At 40.5% G+C, this 24,356-nt stretch overlaps 1 protein-coding gene across 2 annotated transcripts; it reads right to left on the reverse strand.

Moving 5' to 3' along the window:
- Positions 1 to 882: 882 nt before the first annotated feature.
- Positions 883 to 24,195, reverse strand: ccdc85al (coiled-coil domain containing 85A, like). 2 transcript variants are annotated; one of them, XM_040004611.1, is made up of 4 exons: positions 23,495 to 24,194; positions 21,187 to 22,285; positions 4,725 to 4,782; positions 884 to 2,197 (listed from the first exon to the last, which is right to left on the reverse strand). In XM_040004611.1, exons 1-4 carry the CDS (start codon positions 23,738 to 23,740, stop codon positions 2,179 to 2,181), a joined length of 1,422 nt encoding a protein of 473 aa, XP_039860545.1. In that variant the 5' UTR covers positions 23,741 to 24,194; the 3' UTR covers positions 884 to 2,178. The 2 variants fall into 2 exon arrangements, with proteins under 2 accessions (XP_039860546.1, XP_039860545.1); XM_040004612.1 differs by lacking the exon at positions 4,725 to 4,782 and having other exon boundaries at positions 883 to 2,197; positions 23,495 to 24,195.
- Positions 24,196 to 24,356: the final 161 nt, after the last annotated feature.

The raw sequence follows: 24,356 nt of genomic DNA on the forward strand, positions 1-24,356 counted from the left end.
GTTATTCCCCTGTGCCTAAGAGCCTTCTTGTCCTTACTCTATCACGGATACATTAAAACAGTGAACGACAGTGCTGCAAATGCTGACATTTTCCTTTATTACAATGAACACAGACCATCTATTTTTTTCTGTGATAATCCCAGTCATTCTGTCTTTTGCCCATACTGTCTTGTTCTCATACTGTCCCCAAATATGCATCAGTGCACCTATTGAGTGTAGCACCTAACGAGCACATTGCTTTCTTCTGTTAAGCTGACGTTCGCGAAAATGCCCAGCTGTCTTTTAGACAATTTATTTGCGACTCAGTATTAAATACTTACATAATTATTTAAAACCAAGGGTTTTTTTTTTACCTGAGAGTCACTCGTACCCTTACTGTAAACACTGACCAGCACACAGCTATAACAGAAATTCTTAGCAGTGTAGCAGATGTTGCAGGATATGAGGAAAGGTTATAGCTGCAGAGGAAGGAAGAGCAAACTGCAACTGTGATTCAAGAGGAAATTGTTTCCATTTTTACACTATTGTCTACCATCTGACTGAATGAGATGTGGCTACATTTCGGGTTATCATGTTTAACATGTGATTTCTTGCAGCTGCTCATAGTATTGCAAGCGACTGATTAATTTAAACTTATATTTATGTTGATGAATGATTTTTTCCATTTAACCCTTTAAAACCTGACCTAATTTACCCTTTAAACCAGGGGAAGGTAACTCCAGGCCTCGAGGGCCAGTGTCCTGCAGGTTTTAGATGTGTCCTTGATCTAACACAGCTGATTTAAATGGCTAAATTACCTCCTCAACATGTCTTGAAGTTCTCCAAAGGCCTGGTAATGAACTAATCATTTGATTCAGGTGTGTTGACCCAGGGTGAGATCTAAAACCTGCAGGACACCGGCCCTCGAGGCCTGGAGTTGCCCACCCTTGCTAAAAATGTTAACCGTCACCGGTGACGGGTTAGGGTTTAAAGGGTTAACTTTTGATTTACAGCAGCTGTGAAACAACTTATACTCCAACCTGACGTTTAACTGCAAAGCTCACTCACGCAATCAGCACACAAATAAAAATCGAACCAACAATCCACTTTTAGATAAAGAAGTCTATTTATTATTTGATATACTGTATCATATGCATTTTCATATAATAGTTCTAATACCAGTAAGTCAAAAATAATAGTCATATAGTATTTATATATATAGATATATAGAAAACTAATCCAATAATCTACTTTTTACTTGGACTTGTAAAAAAAAACAACATGGAGAAATGTATAATCTTCTCCCCAGCTTAAATATAGGCGCTTTGAGGGAGCAAAGAAGATAATACAAAAAGAAAAATTACACCTGAACATTGCATCTCATAGAATAAGAACATCTGTCAGCAGCTAGTAATGTTGACCATCTTGGTTTAAGACACAGGAAGAGGATGTGTTTTTTTTTCTTTGCTAGAACATCTTTGACATATACAATTTTGTCTTATTTTTACCGTCAGTTGAAATGGCTGAAAGAGTTCTGAATTTCTAGTATAAATGAGAGAGGAGACGATGGTAATCATGTGATCATCTGGATTTGTAGATTGAGAGACAGAGCATTAGATTACACCAGTCTCATTACACATACTGAAGATCACTTCTAACGATGACAGCGGGGGGAGGCGGGAGCAGAAAAAAATGGGAGAGTGTAGGAAAATAAGTTTTTTAACAGCAGGATATAGAAAGGTTTATGTGCTTCTCCACCAGTGATCTGCATTTGTAAACAGAGAGTAGCAGCACATACAGTGCAAAGTCCTTTTCATCTACTCACACCAATCCACAGCCTCTCTCACTTTCTCTCTGGGTGCTCTCCAGGAGGTAGCCATGTCTCGGTTGGCCGGGAGAGATTTCCATTTAGGTGTAGCAGTCATCACAAGTTTTTACCAACTAAACTGATATCATTCAAGAAAAAAAAGAAAAAACTCCCACCCCTGTCTGCTCAAACTCTCGATATGTAGAAATGAAAACATGGAGGCAGGCTGTTTAACGGCTGTAGCAAATGGATGAGGCCGTGGACTACAGACCATCCGGAGCTGTGGAAGGTGGCATCCAGGGGCGCTTGTGTCCATCAAGGCCTGAGATGCAGGAGGGCTGTCTCACTGCAACCCGTCCTCCCTTTGAGAGGCGTGGGTCGCCAAGTTGGGGTCAAGAGGAAGCGTCAAAGCTGCACAGGAAAAGACAGACATGCCATTGCAGTTAACTAAAAACTAAAAGCAGGTCTGAAAACATACATTTGATCAAACTGAGCGACATTTTAGAACAAATAAAAACGAACTGAAACAATGATGTGTGTTTGGGAAAATATCTGAAATCAGTGAGTGTGAGGTCACAGGGGTGACTGTGCTCGCTGTGACTGGGGTATGCTTAGGTTGTGAGACTCTTTTAAGAGTTCTTTGTTTGTAATAGCTTATTATTGAATATCTTAACTTTTTAAATCTTTTTAAACTTTTTAAATCTCAAACACAATAACAGAAACACCTAAGCAAATGTCAAAAACCAACCGGATTGATTTTGGAAGGCATTTTTTATCCCAGACCGATCTGATAAACCTGAGCGCTAAGGGCTAAGTATATATACGCACTGTATACCAGTTTGTTTGGGCAGAAGTGTCTGCAGTGTTTTTGTAGCTTGTCCTAGCTGTTTTGTATCTTATATTTTGAAAGTTCTCAAAATCTTGTAGTTTATTTTGGGGGGAGTTCTTTTTTTCTCCTCGTCTTTCCTCATGTTGTGCATTTTCTGTGGTTTCAGTTCGGGTCACTGCTCATGTGGTCAACCGGCCAGTGCTACCTAGCCTGACCTGTCTCCCCAATGTGATGTTTGTGTATTGTATGTATGGTCGGCAAGGTATCATCTATCTTAATTGCCCCTTGGGGATAAATAAAGTTGTTTTTTTTACATTGACTTTAATATATAAATCCATAAATATTTAAAAAAAAACAAAACAAACAGCAAACATAACATCCTTCTTATTCACTGTACTGCAACACATTCATTTGCCTGAGAAGAAGGGATTTTTCAAGTGGTATGGGATAGTGTTTCACTAATCTCAAGCTTGGGCGTTACAGCATGTGTAATTCAAAATCCTATTCAGTGTGCAGGTGACGGAACAGGACATTAATTAAAAATATATATACGGCTTTAAATGATAAATAGGAGCTGTAACAGATATATTGCTATGTTAATTATTTCTATATTTGCAGTTTTCCTTGTTATGTTAGGAAAAACAGATGTTTCTAACAATGATAATGCTGGTTCAGTTCTATCTAAGAGTCCCAGTAAGCCATGACAGCATGACAGTGAGCAAGAATGAACATGACAGAGTTAAATGGAATAAAATCGTCACACATTTTACGCACACTCTTGTTTCCTGTCAATATTTGTTGTGTGGAAAAAGGCCCGATTGCCTGTATTTTGTTGCTGGACAAGTACAGGTCACCAGCTTCTTATTTCCACTGTTTAACCTTGAAGGCAGTCTTTTCTTACAATAGTTTGCAATGTCGACAGTTGTAAATGTGAGTGAGCTTTCAACAAAGGAATTTGAGCCCTGATTCTCAAAGCCATTTATTCTTTGCATGTTCTCAAAAAAAAAATGCATGAATAAATAGCTATTAGCTGTTAGTCTGTTGAGGGGAGCGAATGAAAGAGAGAGAGGGGGACAGAGAGCAAGCAAGAGAGAGAGTTTGAGCGAGTAAGATGTTCATCTCTGCAGGTTTTTGTGTTACTTATCAGTGACAGATTCCTTTGTTCCTGCCTGCGTCTGTCTCCACCTCAGTGGAGACCCAAGGGATGACCAGAAGGCCTGACTGCAGTCCGCATTCTTAGCACATCCTTGTTGCCTTTTCTGAGCTTGCAAATCATCTTCTGACAAAAAGTACACTTTATTCTTTTCTTCACTTGAGTCACGGATGTTTTTGTAGAAGGTGATGGATTGGAAAAAAACGAATGCAAAGAAAAAGGACAAACAGTCCTTAATGTGCATGTTAGAGAAGTTCGTGTGTGGGGGAATAAGCACGCGTGTGGCTTGTAGTTACAGTTTGTGTGTGTTGGTGTACTAAACAACGACAAGGGTGGCCAAGGGGGGCCCCAACTGTCCTCTAGGGGGAGGTACGTCTTGTCTCGCGGTCATTAAATATTAACACAACCATCTCGGCCTCCCGCTGGGCCTGATTGAAGATGTAGGATGGCATACGGGGACAGAAGAGGGTCACCTCTAACTCTGTAGTCCCACAGCAAACCCACTGTGATTACACCTGGGCTAGATCAAGCATGCCAACACATTACTCATCTGGAGGGAGTGCACCAGACTAAGTCACGGAATGACCCTGCAATGACACAGGATCTGTTGTGATCGGGTTCAGATCCAGATTACCTACTGATTAGCAAGAGAATAAAGTCCAAATAGTTTTGTATGTATTTCAAACACTCCTGACTGAAAGAGTCCATTATTTATTCATGTAAATCCTTCTAATGTAAATCCCTCCATCCGACTAAATAGGTTTCAAGACGCAAGCTAAAGGAAGCAGCACACTGTATGGCAAAATAGAATAATAGGAGCTAATTACAGGATTATGGGCCCTTGTGGAAAGAAGAGACAATGACCTTCATTAGCTGTTCTTCTTCTTTCAGAGATTCTAATTAACGCACACAAAAAAAGTTTATGAAAAAGAAACAAGGTGGAGAGGGATTCTTACCTGTCCCATAGCTTGACATTTCTACAGTTGTTGGTGCAGCAGCCGGCTGATATCAAAGCTGTGACAAAAAAGGAAGAGGAACGAGACAGAGGAAGAGACTTGAATGTGTTGTTTTGACAAGACTGGATTGTCTCATTAGTCTAATGATTTAGAGTTGATGTCTGTCTGGTTAGACTGCAAAAGCAAGGAAACATGACTAATAAATAAAACATGTTAATGGAATAGCAGCTTCTGTTATCAGCTAAATTATATGTCGGAAATCAAACTTGGAATGCAGCAAGTTTGTTATTAGAACAGTGGCGCCAATCAGCACATGCCCACCCTGCATAGTGACTGAGCAGAATGAGAGACTCTGGAAAATTTGGCATTTTAGAGAAAAAACACAATCACCTTTTTGCTGCAAGTTCAGAAGACAAAATGCACCTGCGTTATTAGACTTGTTTCAAGGTGAGCGGGCATGATTTGGATTAGTGAGGCAGTCAATCAATTTCCAGCTCAAGTTCACACGAAACAGGTTTGACTGGTGGATTGTACTTCACAACGGAGGCGCACAGTGCACGCTTGATGTCTCTGATTAGACCACATAAGACAAGATCCAAATGAAGTATTATTTGTTGCTGTGACCTATTTAAAGCAGAAGCAGCATGGAGACAGTGCCTTTTGAAATAATATCTTTTCTTAGGTTTTATTTCGTAAACTAAACAATTATGAATCAGACGGTCACTTACTTTTTGTATACTTTATTAATTTCCTGTACTGAAATTACGCTCTGCATTTAACCCATTCACTCAGTGAAGCAGTGGGTAGCTACCAATCCAAACCCAAGGGAGCAGTGTGTAGGGAGGGTACCTTGCTCAGGGGTACCTCAGGGGTACCTCAGGGTAGTTGTTCAGTGGATTTGAACCCCCGACCTTCCGAACGCTCTACCTACTGAGCTCTCTCCTCCCTGAAGGGCCTACAAAATCTCCTTTCTCTCCTATAAGATAACATCTAGACTGAGGTGACCTGGAAGGCAAATTCCAAACAGAGGTTTAAGCCTTTTTATGGCTGATTATTTTTTCCTTGTAACGGTTAGATAGATGTGCTAGTTTAGCATATTTTTGCTTACCCCACTGTCAGATCATGCGGGTTGTAGCTCACTTCACTCTCTGCAAGTGAAACTGTTGCACCTTCAAAGGAAAACACGCCATTGCAATCAACTTTGCTCTTCCTAAACACAAGGAAAGCTCTTGACGTCATTTTGAAATCCTTTTCCTGGGTTTCCTGTCATACTTAAATGGCTCTGTGAGAAGTTCTGATCACAACTGGGTAAAGCAGTGCAATAATGTTTTTGCTATAAGCAGACCAAACTTTGCAACAAAAAAAAAATGTTATCCCTCTTTACCTCTTTTGCCCTTCAAAATTCTTTTATCCTTGCTCCCTTGCTTGATATCTCTATCTCTTTCTCTCCTAGCCAGCGGTTTCTTCCTCCCCATGAGTCCATAATCATGTTTTCAGCACATTTCCTCTCCTTGGCGCTCTAACATCTCACATTAAAGATTTATAATGCTCTTGTGACCGCCAAGTTGTGCAAAAGATTCCAGTAGCCACTTTCACTATGTTCCCTGCCCCTTCCCTTAGTGTGGTCATCAGGGAACAAGGCAGGATAACACAGAGATATGAAAACTCCTTTAAAGTGTTGGGTAGATGCAGCAGTGGGCTGGGGGGTATTTCCACTTGGAGGTCAGCATGTGGGGAATGGGACTGATTTCACGGCTAAAGCTCACAAACAGGGTAAAAAAAAAAGTACATCATCACATGCACTGTTCTCTACTCACACAGCTAACACAGGTGAAGCCAATATTTGCTGTATTTAGACTTTTTCTACACTTGAAAGATGTTACTCTGAACATGGTCTGTGGGCAGTTGCAGAATCCGGGTTTGTATTAATGCTAAAATTTACTTTAGCATATATCTAAGGATGAAAGTCATTAAAGGTCAGCCTTGAATTTTTGTTGTTTATATCAGCCCAAAATTTAATATGCCCTTTATTACTACTTCTACATACAAACACATACTACATATGATTAGTTTCATGTGTTCCTTATTCAAGCCACCTCTGTTCCTGAGCTAAGAGCTTAGGATGCCTAGGATATGTGTTTCATGAGTTTCAATGTGGCATGTTCACACTCAGAATGGCTTTGTTACTATAGAACAATTATAAAAATCGAATTTTCAGGTTTTTTTTAATGTAAACAATTTGACTATTCTTTATCTAGTCAGGATCAAGAGTGGCAAGAAAAAGCATTAAAAGGCAGTATTGATACACATCTTTACATGACTCTTTCAGGCTGTCATTATAAGCTGGTTATGTTAGCAAATGATATATAGTCACTGTATAAATCTATAATGCCTTGAGGTGTTTGTTGTTGTTATTTGGGGCTAGATAAATAAAATTGAATTCAATTGCATCACGCTATAAAGACAACTAGAAGTGAAGAATATTCCTGGAACAAACACAGGAGAAACAAAAGTTTTTCCTTCAACCATTCAACCGTGTTAGCTTGAAGTAACTCGATTCAAGCTGCGTAGCTCACAGAAACAATTGGCTTGAATGGATTTGCTGTCTCAAGGTCAGCTTTCACACACACAGGTCACAGGATTATAAACTGCTGGCTTGTGATGGTGCAGGTCAGTTTACACACCAGCTGTGTGCCAAAATTCAGAGAATCCCTTTAAAAGAACTTGATTAGCGTCTAATTAAACTTGCTCCTCCTGAATTCTAACCAGCACCTGTGACCTTTTCAAGGAAAGTTACGATGTGAGAAAACATGCAATAAACTTAGGCGGTGTTTGTTTCTGTTATGGGGGAGCCTGATGTTAAAACCAAAATTGGATTTAACCGCATGCGAGAGATGTGTAGAGGGAAGGGGGTTAACAGTGGGTCAAGTATATAGATAATATGATTAGTCTAGAATAATGTGTGTGGGGGGGGGTAAGCTCTCATAAATTTCACTTCTGTACACCAAAGCTCAAGTGAAAACCTCCAAATTTCCCCTCAAAGAGATCTGCAAGATTGACTTGGGAGAAGCTGCTCCCATACTGAATATAGCCCTTTTCCCTTAGCAACCAGACACCAAATTATTAACTTTATATAACTCATAATCCTGCACTTCATAAAGAAGTTGCAAAACCTTTTAACACTTTGTTAACAAAATAAAGACTCTTTTTTGATGAAAATTGCTTGAAAATTATTCAAGAAGGCTGGCTTTGAGCAATAACAATAAAGGAGCTGCAAAAACAAATCAGAATGACGGTATCTATATAATTTATCAAAACCGGTAATCAAGTTTTTATTGACATGTGAATCAAGCCAGTAAACACATGAACCTGCTCCCAGGACTACTCATCTCGCAGTCCTCCTTGATCTGTTGCTTTCTATTCATCTCTCTCTCTCCTTCTCTCAATTTACAGAATCAATGCAAGGTAATTTCACGTGGCCATTCCCTCAGATCTTCTAAAAATCTGCCATATAAATTATTCAGGCTGGCTGGGCAGGAAAGCCCGTTGAGATGCATGGTAGATCAGTGACCTTCCGTTTAGCTGGCAGTCAGACAGACAACTAGAGTCAGTCAGTCAGTCAGTGAAGCTATCTGGCAGGAGAGCAGCTTGTTTTAATGTCCCTCAGGCAGCTGAAGTCTGTGCTGTTATGTGCGACTTTGGAGCGTGATGGCAAGCTCAGAATGCATAACATTATGCATGGCCATAATACATACACCAAATGAAAAGAGGAACATGCAGGGTATTTGTGGAGTCAAGTCTGTGCTTGGCCATGCCCAGTCTTGTGAGACCAGACTTCAAGCTCGTACCACTTCAGTTCTGCTTGGTCATCCCTGCAGCACTATATAGCAGCAACAACATGCTAATTGGTTACACTTGGTTTCACCAGGCTATCAGAGCCTGTTCTTATCTTTTAAATCAGTAAAATTACACAACGAGAGAACAACACTGAATTTTGTTGTTTTGCAGGACTGTTTTGTCACGCTTAAAGACTGTGTTTTAAATAGTGGTGCAGTGGCTAGTCTCACAGTAAAGGAAAGGTTGTGGTGCCGAGCTGGGACCATTCTGTTTGGAGTTTGCATGTTCTCCCTGCGCCTGTGTGGATTCTTTCCAAGGTATTCCCACAGTTCAAAGACTTGCTTGTTAGGTGAATAGGTGATTGCAAATTTGCCACAGGTTTAGATGTGAGTGTGTGGTTCCCTGTCCTTGTGCTTACCCTGTGACAGACTAGCAGCCTGTCCAAAATGTTCCCCACCTTTGGCCCTATAACAGCTCCAGCCACTCCACAGCCTCCAGCTGGATTACCAATTAAAAAAATGAATGGATGCAACATAGTTTTGAACTTTGCTTTAAATATCTGAATATTACTGCCTGAAAATAATGAATTATGTTATTAGAATTCACACAAAAAAGATTAGCATTAGATGAGAAGATAAATTAGCTTTATTAGAAAAAAAAAATCTGCTTACTAGATTTCACAAACAACAACTGAGCTCGTGGTGTGACAGTGTACACCAAAAAGCTTGATTCACCAAGAAATTGTAATTGTTTTGTTGTCTTTTTCAATAAAAGGACATTTGTTTTTATCTACGACAAAGCATGTTTAATACAATAACATACACGTATCATACGTGATTTTTAATGGCATATCAACACCTTACACAGCAAATATTGCCACTGTTTTGTAGGCCTAATGCTAGTTAAATCATGAATTCAATCATTCTATCACAGCAATAAATTCAGCTCTTTGAGCACCTGGAGAAGCTGCCTTTGCAGGTTTGATTGCACTCCTAAAATGGAAGAAGGAGAACTTCTGAAAATCAACAGAGCATCTTTGTTCTAAGCAATAAAGCCATGAGAGATATTGCTAAAAACAGTGTGCACTACACGCATCACAGAACGGTACAAACTGGCTCTAACCAGAATAGCAAGAGAATTGGGAGGACATGGTGCACAACTGAGCAAGAGGGCATAAACATCACAGTGTGCACTTTGGAAAACAGAGGCCACACAGGTTCTCAGTAATGGTACCGACAAACTCCGGTCTCAGCATGAACAGTAAAGAAGTGATTCCAGGCTTTTTAGGTAGAGTTTCACATAAAAGATAATACCTGAGACTGGCCAATGCCTGTGCCTTGATATGACTGCCTTCTTTGCAACTTGGCCTGAAATGTCACTAATCAAAGAGAACATGTAATTAGTGATATCAATAATTATTAACTGTCAGTGACAACATTCCTGATCAATTTAATGCTATATTTAAAAAATACTTACTTCCAACATAAAGTATTTCTTTCAATATTTAGGGGACACTAAACCCAGTAGTAAGTCAGTAACCTACAAATCAGTCACTCGCTACTTTTAGGAGAAGATTTTTCAGTCTAGTGTTATTGGTTGAAATTGTTCTTCTCTATTCTTCTTTTTTAACATATACATTTATCTACTTCTGGCTTTTAGCAATACCTCCCTAATTTAAGCTGCCTTTTTTTTACCTCGTTGCTATGATAAATCTGCAATGGCCAACTGAGGCATGAGACCTGTAACAGAGTAAGTGATGGCAGCAGGGAGAAACAGCAAATAACTTGAAGCCTATGTGTCTGCTGCATGGCTCACTGTTCAGCTGAAATAGACCACAGAGACGCGAGAGCATGAAACTCGCTGGAATAGAGGTGAATAATTGGCGCCCCTTTGGCTGATCGAGCCTACGAGGGATGTCTGTGTGTGTGTTTGCATTTGTGTGTGCTTTCAGATAGAAATACATACATCAAATAGACGGTGCATACTCACGAAACAACGTGCAAACACGTGCAAAGACATCGCTTCTTGAATCACAAGCCTGTTCAGTTACGTTGACGGAGCAGTGCTTAAATTATGGCAAAATGTAGTTAAATTGAAGACATTAACTTTATGAACGAAGGAGACTTCTTTCATGATGGTTTATAGATAGAAACTGTAGCCTCTAATTTTTCTTCTGCCTCTTTTGCCTTCTGTGTTGAAGCTCCACATCGTCTCCTCGAGTTCTACAAGAGCTTGTTGTTGTTCCATGCACTGCCGTAGTGTTTTGCTATGATCCTCAAAAGGCAAATTAAATATTTAAGCAGACATTCGCAAGATAAACTGCTGTTGCTCTATTTTAACATGTCACCACCCATCACACCACAGTGCTGATGAATAATATAACAGACCGGGCACAGAGCAGCGTATAGAGGATTGCGATGCGTGTGCCAGTTAGAGGGGTGGGGATGAGAAACAATACTGGTAATTTCATCAGCTCTGAATTAGATATTCAAATATCCCAGAATTCTTTGCGGTTTCGCGTGACACAAAGGGTCTGCATTTAAAGGGTCTTGCTTTTCATCTTCCAAAAGCCTTGGGACATCGATGACCCATGCCTTGGGGGCTGAAACTTGTTTACACATTTTCAGGCTGTCCCTTCCTTTGCTATTAAAAACAACAATAATGCTTTTTTTTTTGCATTTATGTCATATTAAAAGCCCTTTAGATTTAGCTGAAAATAATGCAATGCACCGTAACAATTTGTGCATTTTCTTCAAAACAATATAATGCAATATAGAGCACAGGTAACCATCTGTCAATTTGAGTGTTAAGGATGAGCCAGTATTAAGTCTACTTTAACATCGACGTGTGGATGTGATTTTACATTCTGCTCTTACACCCCCCCCACCCCCATATTCTCACATAGCTCTTCTCACATGAAAAAGTGAAAATAAGATTTTGTTAGCTCTTATTAATAAAGGATAAAAAGATGGGCTTAGCGGAATATTAAGAGATCGAAATAAGGATGTTTCTACTGGGAAACTCATCATTGTGTTATCATTTCAGGTCACTATTGACCATCAATTGTCATTTAAAGCAACCCGAGAAATTCTGTGTACTAGATGCTTTATTTGCAGCTCAAGTTCTCACAAAGCCAAGTAATTAAATGATTAAATGTACCTTTTAGTATAACTGTAAAGGAAATGAGCCAGTCAGTCTGGAGCAGTGGGGGGTCGGGGTAATAAAATTGATTTAAATATCTCGGAGAGGAAATCTCACAGACCAAAAGACATCGCTGAAAGAGAAGTAGTAAGAGATAACGGCATAAATATAATGACAGTGGTGCCAATCATTTCATGGTCTAACATAATGTAAAGTAATGGAAGCTCCACACGTGCCTTATTGTAAATCAGGAAAACCATTACCTCAAACACACAAAATGGGCATTAGATAATTTATGCCCCAGGAAGTAGATAACTGCATCCTTTCAACATGTTATATTCCTGATAAGTTATCTCATTTTTAACAGACAGCTGAGCTATAAAAGCCATCGCTCTGATAGGAGCAGCAGCGTGCTATGACCAATGACAATGCACAACAACTGACATAAACCACAGACAAGCTATATGAGCCCTACACAAGACTTTGAGCCCTTATAAAGAATTAATAATACGTTGTTTCTCTTGAAGATTAAAAGTTGAATTCGCAAACATAAAATTTAAATTGTGTAATGGAACACAATCAGGGGCTTTAAAAACGGAGGCATACTTTGTCGGGCATGACCAGTGATAATGACAGATGAACCAAAACAGAGGTTTATATTTTGATTACGCAACAACCAACATAAATGTGGCTTTTTGCAATGAAGACAGGATTCCTCACTACTTACTACGTGCTGTTACAGCTTGATTCTGAGATGATGTTAAATCATCTCAGAATATTTCTGTGTTTTAAAGGGGGGGACCAAAGAATTTTAATTTGATTTAACTACTTGTAGTTTTTAAGGCAGCCAATTTTGTTTAAAGTAAAAAAATTGAACTTTTGTTCGTGGTTTTTTTGGGGGGGAAGAAGTTAAAAAATCTATTTAACTGATCAAATGAGCATTTAAAAGCAGGCTAAAACAATTGAAGACAGGTTCAAATCATTTAAAACAAATAATTAATAAGCAACATGACAGATATTTTTAATAGAAATGTGAAATTGTCACATGTTACTTTCAGAAAGAAAGTAAAAGCATTTTGTCTGACTTTGCACCCCTGACTTGCTGATTAATATTACACTGCTATACTTTTAACATTGTCCAGAAATATGTGACCACATTAGCCACAGTTTTGCAAAAACCACAGATTTGCTGCCAGCGAACATGAAGGTAAATTAACCTTAATTTAATATGTAATTTATGTGATCACTAAGCTAATGCTCACAAAATGTATGCAAATGTACCAAGCCCTCTTCTCGCAGCCTCACCTGCATACTTCCCATGCTTCACTTAGGTCTATCTGTCCAGCTTCACTTTCCTCCTTGTCTCGCACCTCATTGCCTGATACCCTCAGACTGACAGCTCTCAGAATGGCACACAGCTAGAATTGAAGTAAATGTAACAGTAGCAAAATGTGGTTACTGCTGGTGACTCTGGGACTGTGAGAAATTCCCTCAGGCCCACTCTTGCCCTCATACATGGCAGCCACTCAACTTTCAGTTAATTACCTGGCCTAGCAAGCTAATTTCCTCTCAGCTCAGTGGGCTGTTCCCCACTGGCATGGCGTAAGAGGACAAAGACTGCTCTCCATTCCACTGGGTTTGCATGTCTACCGGATGAGTGGGGCTACTGTGCAACATTTGTCACATACCTCTGGGGTTTGGGCCGGAGCAACGCTAGTATGCGCCAAGCAGCCTCCTTCATAACTCAAAGAGCCACTTACGAGCTGCTGCGGGGGAAATGTTTAGGAGAATCCTAGAATAGTTAAATGCCCGACATAATCAAAAATTCTGAGTTATCTTCGTATGGGTTTTTTCTTTATGAACCCATAATCATAACATCAGTCACGCCACAGTGTATGACAATGTGATTCTATGCATGGAAAGACGTTTGATTATGTGCTCTTCTCTTCTAAATCTGCAGCACAAAATCATCCTCCTTTCCTTTCTCTAATTTATAATTTAGTCTGCTGAAAACAATTTTTGTTTTTATGTTAGACACGTTTTACACCCCATTTCCCATTGACATTACCACTGTCACGAGTATTTGTGTGGATCTGGCATTGTCTGAGAGTTGCAGAGGCAATATACGGCTTTTTGCTGCATCCAGGAGGAGGAGGCTTTAAACTGACAAAGCTTAGAGCAGCTTGATTAAAAATGACAATGATATGCACCAGTGGAAGATAAACAAAATGCCTAATCATGCACTCCTGGGTTAATAGCTGCTCTGATGGCCTATAGGCAAGGGTGTTTGGGATAATTGGTCTCAGATGTGATTACAAATTCAAAGGCCATGATAACATTTAAAAGTAACATTTTCCCCTCTGCAGATGAAGTCATCCACCTTGAGAATTGAATGTCTCTGATGGCCTTAACTCGAAAGCATCTTTGAAATTTTAACCAATTTTTTAATGATAGAAGACATCAATAAGGGAATGCCTACTCAACTTGTAAATTAAACATTCATCTCTTATTTGCAGAAAGATCCAATGCCATGGGATTTTAAAATGAGTTATAGACTGTGAAACAAAAAACTGCTAGAATTAGAATTAGTTGGTCTTCGCTGCATTTGTCGTGTAAGCAAGTTCAAGAAGTTCTGAAAGGTAACGCTGGAATGGCAGGGCAGATGAGACTGTCTGGTTATAATATTATTCCATTTGACTTACACCAGCCTAATGCTCCCCTAAATCCTTTCATACCAAGCAGCTGTGACAAACATTTGAGTTTCCCCAGGCCGCTTAGACTGCGAGACTTGACAAATTTTCAAGGGATGCTTTCCATCCATCGCCTTGGCAGACAAGCAAGGAAGAAGAGGATAGAGTGGAGCAAGAGGAACAAAAAAAGATGTATTATAGAGAGGAAGACAGAACGAGGGAGAGAAGGAGGGGAAGAAAATAGCCAGTAATCCACTCAAATACTTCCTCAACCCTCTTTCCTTAGCTCAGTCTGGCAAACACCACATCCTCCCGAAACAGGGCTTTGTAATCAGAGTTTTCTCTCTTTGCGACAGCTGGTTGTTCACACTGGCAGCCAATTAGGATGGTGAGAGAGAGAGAGTGAGAGTGAGAAAGAGAGAGAGAGAGAGACTAGCTTTTCAACGACACTGGTGAGGGAGAACATTATCTGAGACCACAGCTTCAGTGATGATTTCCTGTTGCACTGACAGGCAGCAGCACTTCTAAGCAGCAGCCAGAGGAGCTGGACAGTCTGAACTAATGCCACAATTATAGAGATTAACAGATGGAATGAAAGAGTGGATTGGTCTTTGCTAATTCGATCACATGCTCGAGAATGGAAGACCAGAGCGTGTCAGTTCCTCTTGAGTATATAAAAAAGAAAAATAAGAGAGGTTTATAGCGAGAGATTTTATAAAATAGCCACAAGCCTGAAGTAGGATAGAAAAATGTGTTTAGTTGATTTTTTTTTTTAAATGTAATCACAAGGTAAAGGTTTGAGCAGCACTTGCAGAATACAAAACAACTTTAGGGTTTGACTGAATTATTTCAGTTTGTGGCATTCATCAAGTTATTTGTAAAAAAAAATATTATAGACCTCATTGGTCAATTTGTATGCCATTGGATGGTCACGTGGTTCACGGATAGTAATTCTCACTAGAAATGTGGAGTACCAACACGTTCTCACTCCCAAAGCGTAACATTTTACGCTAGGTGACAAATCGTCAATATGTTACGCTTCCGGGTACCCAACACGTCCCTAGATTACAAGATCGGACAAATGAGAAAACCGTTTGGAATGAATCTACACATGTATGTTTGATTTACTTAAATCTCTTTGGAAAACACTATCTAACATCATTAAAGTGCTGGTTAAGGTTAGGGATGGAATACATGGCTGGAATGTGTATTACCACAGGAGCCTTATTCTACTGGATTTCGTCCATAACCCGGCGCGTAGCATAAGAACGCAGGCGGTCACCTTTCACGTTCCTCAGGAACACCGCGGGACTTGACAAATCATCATTATATTACGCCTCGGGAGTGTGAACGGGCTGGGAGTACCCAAGAGAAATCCTAAATGGAACATTATTTGATACCTAAATAGGAAAACATGTAAAGGTATGTAGTTGTGTGCCATAAATCTGTTCTATGTTTCTTCAATTAAAAAAAATTACAACACTAAACTATAGCTGCTGGAATAAACTGTGTATGTACTCTAACTTAGGGTAATGTTGAGCTGATGTCTTGCTAATTAGCTAAATCCATGACTTTAAAAGATATCATCTGAGCTCTTTCCATTTTCTTTGAGAGAATGAATAAGTTGCTGTTTATTATTTTATGGTTGTTTCATGGGGTTTTATTAGAAAATGCTTTCTTCAGCATTTCTACTGTGTATTATTTTTCCCCACTGTGTGGGGGGTGGATGTTACTATATTAGAGTTTCAGCTAACTTTAGCGACTCTTTAGTACAAATTTTATGCTCCACCAAACCCATTACCTGCCATAACATTATATTTGTCAGACTAATGGGTTAGACTTTCTATTATATATAAACAATAAAACACCAAAATATTACACCTATATGCTGTTTCTTATTCGAGTGTAAGAAAATCATCCAAACAGGAATTATATTTTGCTGACATTCAAATTAAATGCATGCACTATAACGCTATAGCCTAGCAGAAAAATGTAGCTTTATTGATATTTGGAAGGCTAATATGGGTTTACTAATATTCTGTCTAAACTGATATCAAATATTACATGAGAGCCTCATATATCTGTGGTTTAGCCATTATGTAGCACTAGCTTGCATTACAATGCTAGACATTATACTGTATCTTTATTTTGATCTGTCACCTGAGAAGGCTCGTGTTGCGCGTGTATCACATCAAACTGAGCTATTTCATTAAAACAACTAAGAATAAAGTAGCAGTCACTGGCTAAAAAAAGCATGGCTTTGTCTTTATCACAAACACACACTTTTCAAGCAAACTACAAATACAGTACACAGAGTGCCACACATCTGCAGTACTGTATGTACTGTAAGAAAATAGAGCAAAGGTTTCCCCACACACTGCACCATCTTTTCTTTTCTCATGCAGCCTATTTTTCTCCTCCTGATCATCTGAGCAGCTTAAGCTAATATGCAGAACATGTGATTGCTAAAGCAGAAAACATGATTAAGTCTCTCCTCTTTTTTTTGAAGAAGACCCTCTGCAGTGCAGAGATCCTGTAGGCTTAGTGAACATTCATCCCTGCTGTCTGGGTCAGGAGACTGTAGTGTTCATGGCTGATTAGTATCAGAGGGGGATTTTATCACGAGGCAGATATTTGTGCTATGAGTCACAATTGATCTTTTGCTGTTACTGATTATTTGTAAAGCTCCTCATCGCATACAAAGTCAAAACGGCCTTTAATTTTTACTGCAATTTAATATTTGCAAGCCAATAATTACTGCTGCTTTAACCTCGTGGGACCTGGCGTCCACATATGTGGACATCACATTTTGGGTTATTTAGACCAAAATACTGAATTTTGCTCTACAAAGGCCTGATATCCACTTATGAGGACATTGTACTGCTACTGTTCTATCAAAATGTTAAACGAATATGCTCATATGTGGTTCTTACTTTTCTTAAAAACAAAAATAAGGTTAAAAAAAATCTGGTAATTCTTTGTTTTTACATTCATCGGGCCCCAGTGTGACCAAATATCAAAGAGAAATTAAAAATGCATGCTGTGGAAGAGTTCGGGTCTTAGGAGGTTAAAGCTTATAGTGCCATGCACTGATTTTATTTGTAATTTCTTGTAATGCCCTTTTTATATATAAATGAGTCAATATACTTTTGGATATATGTCATCAAGATGAGAAAATAAGATAATGGTTATTTTCTTCAAGCAGAAACTCGGAGTTGAACCAAAGTAAAAGCACGAGTACTTTAATTTTGTTGGTATTCCTTCCTCCTGACTGTAACAATGACAGAATAAGCTATGTGTGCTAGGCTAGCTTCCTGAAAGATGTTGCAGCAGATTGTATTAAAAGGCTACAGAGGTCAGAGTGTTGTTTTGCTTTCTTTGTGGATTTTGTCAGGAATTTAAATGGCCTGAGCTTCGCTACTGTTGAGTTTTACATCAATATGAGACGTTCATTTGTCAGAAAATAAACCCTCATCGCTACACTGACCCTGGGACACTTTAGCACATCCACCCAAATCACACAAACATACACACACACACACACAAGCATACATGCAAGATCATAAAAAATGAAATAATGCTGTGCAAAGGGCTTAGAGGATAATCCAAGCGAGTGGAGTGTACTACATCGTAACAGGAATTAAATTTCCTCTTCATCCAAAAAAGGACATGGCAGCAAGGTTAGGTCAGTGTATGACACAAAGGGATATCGCAACAAATCTGCCCTCTTTACGTTTCCTACCCCACACATCTATTTTTCTGTATCTACTCGTCTTTCTTGTCCTTTTCATTCTCCTTCAGTTGTATTAGTTTAAGTGGCATTTTAGTGTATCCTAATCCGCCAGCATCAGATGGGTGATATTTTTGTGTTAACTTCAGAAAAAGCATCATCCTGTGGCAACGTGTTGATTGCATGTCTCTATCTAAGTGTAAATATCCTATAGTGACACTTAAAGTTAGTTCCCTTGTCAGGTTAGTGGAGGCATGGAAGCCCTGTAGCGACAAGTTCATGATGGAGATAAACATCAATTGCGACAGATGACAAACTAGGATATACCAATATGACTTCACACAAGGCACACACATACTCAACCGCTGTCATACACAGGCCTAATGAAGTCTTTACGGCCCTGGTTAACGGCTATTTGGTGCATGCATTTCACTCCGAGCTAAGTTCACAACAGTTATGCCACAGTTGGCAAACTACCAGGCCCTGTGCACTCACAACATTTTCCAGTTAAGGATTTGTGAGGCATTAATGTGGCGTGGCTTTTGCAGACATCATATGGGTTTCAGGTTACATCAAGATTGAAATCTCTCATAGAGCTACAGTTTGCGCTGAGCCTTAAAATAGAAACAGAATTATGATCCAAATCAAAGTTGTGTGTGTCTTTATAATAATCCAGCGCAATCCATAGAGATTGCAAAATGGCTAAAGAGAGCATGCTTGATACTGTACAGTAGTTTCTGAGGTCACCATGGCTCTACTGTGGATCTTAAAATGCATTCACTGGCCATTTAGTGCTTTAATTTCAGGTGTCTCTGGAGGCAGACATTGTTAGTATTACGCTGGGTTTTACAGATAATCAGTGCCACAAAAAGTTAAAAGCCACATGCAAACTGCACACAGGAATGCCTCGGCCAGATTACGTCGAACTCAGGACCTTCTTGCTGTGGGGCAACAGTGCTAACCACCGTGCCACCATGCTGCCCTCATGACACCAATAGGTCACTTGTCAGATTTTATTTTATGTATACTTTATTGATCCCCGTGGGGAAATTCCTCTCTGGATTTAACCCATTCACTCTGTGAAGCAGTGGGCAGCCACTGGGCACCAGGGGAGCAGTGTGTAGGGATGGTACCTTGCTCAGGGGTACCTCAGGGTAGCCATTCAGTGGATTTAAACCCCCGGCCTTCCGATCACCACTCTACTTACTAAGCTATCCCTGCCCACAAAACTGCTCAAAAGCAACCGAATGTTGTGACTTGTAAACTGAGGTTCATATATAAAGATCTGTGTACTACCTCTTTGAAGTTGTAAAGTTTTTAAGTGCATATTGTTAGGTAAACATATAATAATCCAATTGGCATAAATGACTCATCATTTGGTAACAAAAACAGTTAAAATCCTCGCTATAAAAGTTGAGTTTGCTCTGTGCAAATTGTTTCTGTTTCTCTTGTAATTTCAAGCTTATATTGCAAAGTCAGGTAGATATTTCACCTTGAGGAATTTGTCCTTTAGCATCTGAGAGCTCTGTGCCACTCAGCACTTTTTCCCCCGGACTCCAGAAATCATTATCAGCCACTGTGGGGTATTTAAACAGCAGCCAAGTTGGTACTTTGATTTTTCGTCCTCCTCATCATCCTTAGCTCCCCACGATCTCTCAGAGATGGATGCGAATGGAGCAAAGATTTAGAGGTAATTCATCATTTAATAGGTTTATTCATCATTGTGTGGCAACAGTTGCAATGCTACAACTCAAATTTGTGCGTGGATCATTCGAGCTGGAAAGATTCATATAACGCCTGTGTTTTTTCTCAGTTTGTCCTGAGTCAGCCCACATTTCTCTTGAAATGAAAAAAAAAATCAATAATGCTGTAAATTTTGCAGCAGTCAGAATAAGCATGAGTATCTCAGTTTTCTCAATCAAACAAGTGCATTCCAATTCCAAACTAACCTGTAAATCTCATTTTAGAAAATGTCTGCGTTTACAGAGAAAAAAAACACCTCTATGCTGTAACAAACTGTAACACTAAACCCTGAAATGCTACACTTTTCATCCTTAAGTATGTCTGGGCACATGGCTGTATATTTGTATATCTATATATGTTGAGATATTTATTTGATTACAATATTTCACACTATTCAACCTTCACCATCTGTACAGGAAGCATCTCAATATGCCCCCCAAAAGTAGCACTGATAGTATATAAATTTAATGGTAATAAATCTTAAGTATAAAACAGAAGAAACTGGTAAATATTAAAACAAATTTTCTGCAATATCAACAAATAGTCTGATACAGAAAAAATTAAGAGTTTTGACTCTATTTAGCATAAATTCCTTTTTGACTTATACGTAGCTCGGCCAAAGTTTCAAATAATTAGGTCACTGTATGTACAAGTAATCCCTGTGAGCTAAAAGCTCAGGCTTCAGGCTGTTTTAAATGCTTGAGAGGGGATATCCTTAATATGGCCATCCTGGGCACTCAGCTGTGAAGAGATGAGTTTGTTATCCAAACTTTCTCTTTATGAGAGGCAACAATTATGAGAAAGTTGGCTCAAAGCTAAGTTGACCTTAAGGGAAGACAAGGACAAAAAACAGCTAATTTCATATGGAGTAGAGAGAAGCATCAAGACCCAGTATGAGGTAAATAGGTATTATTTTCAATGTTAAATCATGCAAAGCAATTAGAGAGAATAAAAGTATGGGGTTTTGGAGCTCCAGAGTCTTCAGAGTATGGACATTGATTTAGTAACTTAGTGACTAAGGTGTGGAAAACATGTAAACACTTGAATATATATTAGCCTTTATATATGCTCATAATAAGTGCAATAAGTAAGACGGTATGTTTGGCAGTTCAACTTATTTTGATAAAGTATCTCCTTCTGATGAACCTGCCACTCATTTAGGTGTATAAATCAGTTTATTTCAGCTTGCTATATTATGTTTAAAAGACAAGCAAGGGCAACATCATCCACTTGACTTTAAGGGGGTGTGTGCATGGAAAAACTAGGTGTTAAATAGAAGGTCAGTATATATGATCACATCACAAGGCACAAATAAACCTACCATTCATGCCATTATAGATGCTCCGATGATGTGGTGACAGCTCGTCTCCAGCCGGCCTCCTCTGCCCTTCTCTCACTGGGCTGCCAAACTTCACATGGTCAGGGCTCATGCTGTACTGGTGCCTGTGAGTTTCCGGGCTGCCCCCCTGGATGAAACAGCCCTTTTCATGGTGCTCTCCAGTCCCCAAATGTGCCTGCCGGGGCTCTGGGCTTCCGCATCCTGTACTACTGATGCTGCTCCTGTTGTGCCGCTGATAGAGCTCCCCGGCGCCTCCCTGACCTAGGAAGTGCTGCCTCTGGCCCAGGACGAGGTCAGAGCTGTGGTGCTTGGGGTGCTGCTCCGGACTTCGGTGGCCCACGTTCCTTCCATATTTTTCGGGACTAAGGCCCCGCATGACCCGACTATGGTCAGGCACAGATATAGAGCCGCAGCGGGGCCGGCAGAGCTGAGGGAGGGTGTATGGGTACTCCAGGCTTGTACTCCGATGGCGCCCAGCTGGGTGATCAGGACTGGACACCTCCCTGTCTCCTCCAATTACACCTCCTATTCCACTGATGCTGCTACACCTGGGTTTATGTAGAAGCTCAGGGCTTCCTTTTTCCCCACCACTGCCAACCCCACCCACTCCTGCAGCCAGGTGAGGCTGTTTATGGTGAAGGTGATCAGAGCTGTCAGCACTCCCTGCACTGGAAGTGCTGCTTCCATCCCCTACGTCTCTCATTAGCAACCCCTGGCCAGGCACTAGCAGCAAGCTATTCTGGCTGTCTATGGAGTTACGGCACCCTCCCATTCCCACACTGCCTCCACCTCCACTTCCCCCAATGCCACCTCCACCACCTACTACCCCCTTTTCTTCATCCAGTAGAAGACAGAGCTCCTTCAGCTCCAGGTTCTCCCGGATTACCTCTTCTTGTCGAAGCTCTAGCTCCTTGAGTTTCTGGAGGTAGAGGGTCACCTCTTTACGCATTATGCTGGCACTGTAACGTCCGAGACGCTGCCACTCTCTGGACACACGCTTTCCTTTTTGACGATCATCATCTAAGAAGCAGCACAAGTCCCGCAGCTCACGATTGTCCTCCTGCAGTTTCTGGTTAATGTCCTGTGAAAGCAAGAAGAGAAATAATAGAAATTTAGAAATTAGAAAAGAGCGACACACAGTTTACGTGTATGAACCAGAAAGCCTGAGGAAAAAAATGCTCCTTAAGGAACACAAATTAGTTTTTGAAATGTTGCAAAACAAAGTCATTTTTCATGGGTTACTTAACTTCGACTAAATCACTCAAGCCATTGTGCAATTTGAATACATTTCACTGCTCTTTCAGATAGCAATCAAATGGTGTATGCAATCATAATGAAATTAAATCCTAATCCTACGTCCTTTCCCATAAATGCAGTGACTCACTGTGTACCATGTGAAATACGTAATGTAAATTAGAATCATCTGGAGGAGAGGAAAAGGCCACACAGAAATGAGGCAAGGTCATAGATCACATGCCTTAAACATTTCATACTAAGCAACATTTACTTAAGGATTCTTTCTTCACCTCCAAGAGACCTCCTTCTTTTCTCCTCTTCTGTAACAACTTAACTCTCTGCTATCCTCCATCTCCTACTTACTCCCCCTTTTGTACCCTCCAGCTCTTTCCTGTGTAATTAGGCTGCTTGGATGGGTGGAGAGGTGACGAGGTCTCCAAGAAAAGCAAATGATCCCGATGTGCTTCAGCTGAGACAACCCCAGGCTGATTCTCAGAATTTAACTGTAAACACTGTGGAATAATTATTTTATTAGAAAATGAAGGCACTGGGTAAAGGTTACTGAAATGGAGAAAGCCTGCATACAGTTTCAGAGCTTCTGCCACTTGATTCTGTGTTCCACTTGCTGTAGATTTATGTGAAGGAATTTTTTTAGGAATCTCAAGTATGCGAAGACAAGATCAGATTTGAGCACTGCATGAACAAATCCACTGATTTATTGACGGACATTACTGTTAGAAGAAAGCATTTTCCCTTCCCTTTTTAGTTCACTTTAAAAGCCCGTATTTCCCACCTCAAAAAAGTTAAAATGGAAACTAGAGGCTTTTATTAGCTCCTGCATGTGCAAAAGTGCACATATACTTTACATCCATCTAAACCCAAATGATCGCATATGACCCATACAATGGCACACTGAACTTCAGATATACCATCTATTCTCACACCATGTTTGCAGAGGCGCTCTCTAAACAGCAGAGCATTGCTCCTGCTATGCGCGTTCTCAGGTGTGCTCCAAGCCTATGATCTCATCCTTCACCGATGCGCGCCCCCTCACCTTCAGCCCCCTGATTTCGTTTAAGTGCAGCTGGAGGCTACGATTGACCTCCCGGATGAGATTCCCGTGGTCCAGAATCACGCTCATCTTGTCGGCCTCAGACCGCCTGAGTCGGCGCACCAGATCCTCCTTGGTCCACTTGAGCAGTTCCTCGTCAGTCAGACCGGAGATGTCCTCTGCTGGACTTTCAGTCTTCGCTATCGAGAGCTGAAGCCCAGGCTGGGGCGGTGGAGTCGCTTTCTCCATTGGCACAGCTCCTCCGGTACCGACAAAGAGCAGAAAATACTTAGAGGCTCGCTGGCAACCTCTGCTCGCATCCGCTCCCCGGTCGACTTAGGGTGGAAACGGTTACGGATTGTAAATCAGTCGCATAGTTTGGCCTTTTCTGTTGCTCCCCACTCTTCCACTCTCTTCCTAGAGCAACAGCTGACGATGCCGGCTGGGCGCGATACAGCGGAGAAGATGCTCTACTATCACTGCAACATCCTCACAGCCGAAATGGACTCTGTGCGCAGCCGATATGCATTAGAATCCAGATTCTGTCGGTCAGGTGGTCAAAGTGAGAAAAGCTTCGGTTTACACACACACCTGCCGCATCTAGGCTCAGCACACTGCGAGAAAGAGGAGATAGTCCGCTGTGCACAGCAGAAACAGGGAGAGGAAACAGCTCTCCCCTTTCTCTCCCCCTCCCTCTCTCTCTCCAGGTCTCTCCCTCCGGGGGCTTGAGCCTCACCGAAATCATAGTTTGGTTGCAGCGCCACCTAACGTTCAAAATTATTGCAAACTGTTCTGAAATGCTCCGTTAATTACCTCTCGGATTCGCTTGAAATTACAGGGGGTACTCTGAAGTTAAGATTCTGGT

Source organism: Simochromis diagramma, unplaced genomic scaffold (assembly GCF_900408965.1).
Source record: "Simochromis diagramma unplaced genomic scaffold, fSimDia1.1 OVJJ01000487.1, whole genome shotgun sequence".
Taxonomy (NCBI): domain Eukaryota; kingdom Metazoa; phylum Chordata; class Actinopteri; order Cichliformes; family Cichlidae; genus Simochromis; species Simochromis diagramma.

What these genes read in the sequence shown, in the direction of transcription:
- ccdc85al (XM_040004611.1), bottom strand. Translation starts at nt 23,740, where the DNA reads ATGGAGAAAGCGACTCCACCGCCCCAGCCTGGGCTTCAGCTCTCGATA. An exon ending in ACGAAATCAGGGGGCTGAAG is followed by an intron (nt 22,286 to 23,494) that starts GTGAGGGGGCGC and finishes TTGCTTTCACAG; the next exon opens with GACATTAACCAGAAACTGCA. An exon ending in CATCTATAATGGCATGAATG is followed by an intron (nt 4,783 to 21,186) that starts GTAGGTTTATTT and finishes TTTTTGTCACAG; the next exon opens with CTTTGATATCAGCCGGCTGC.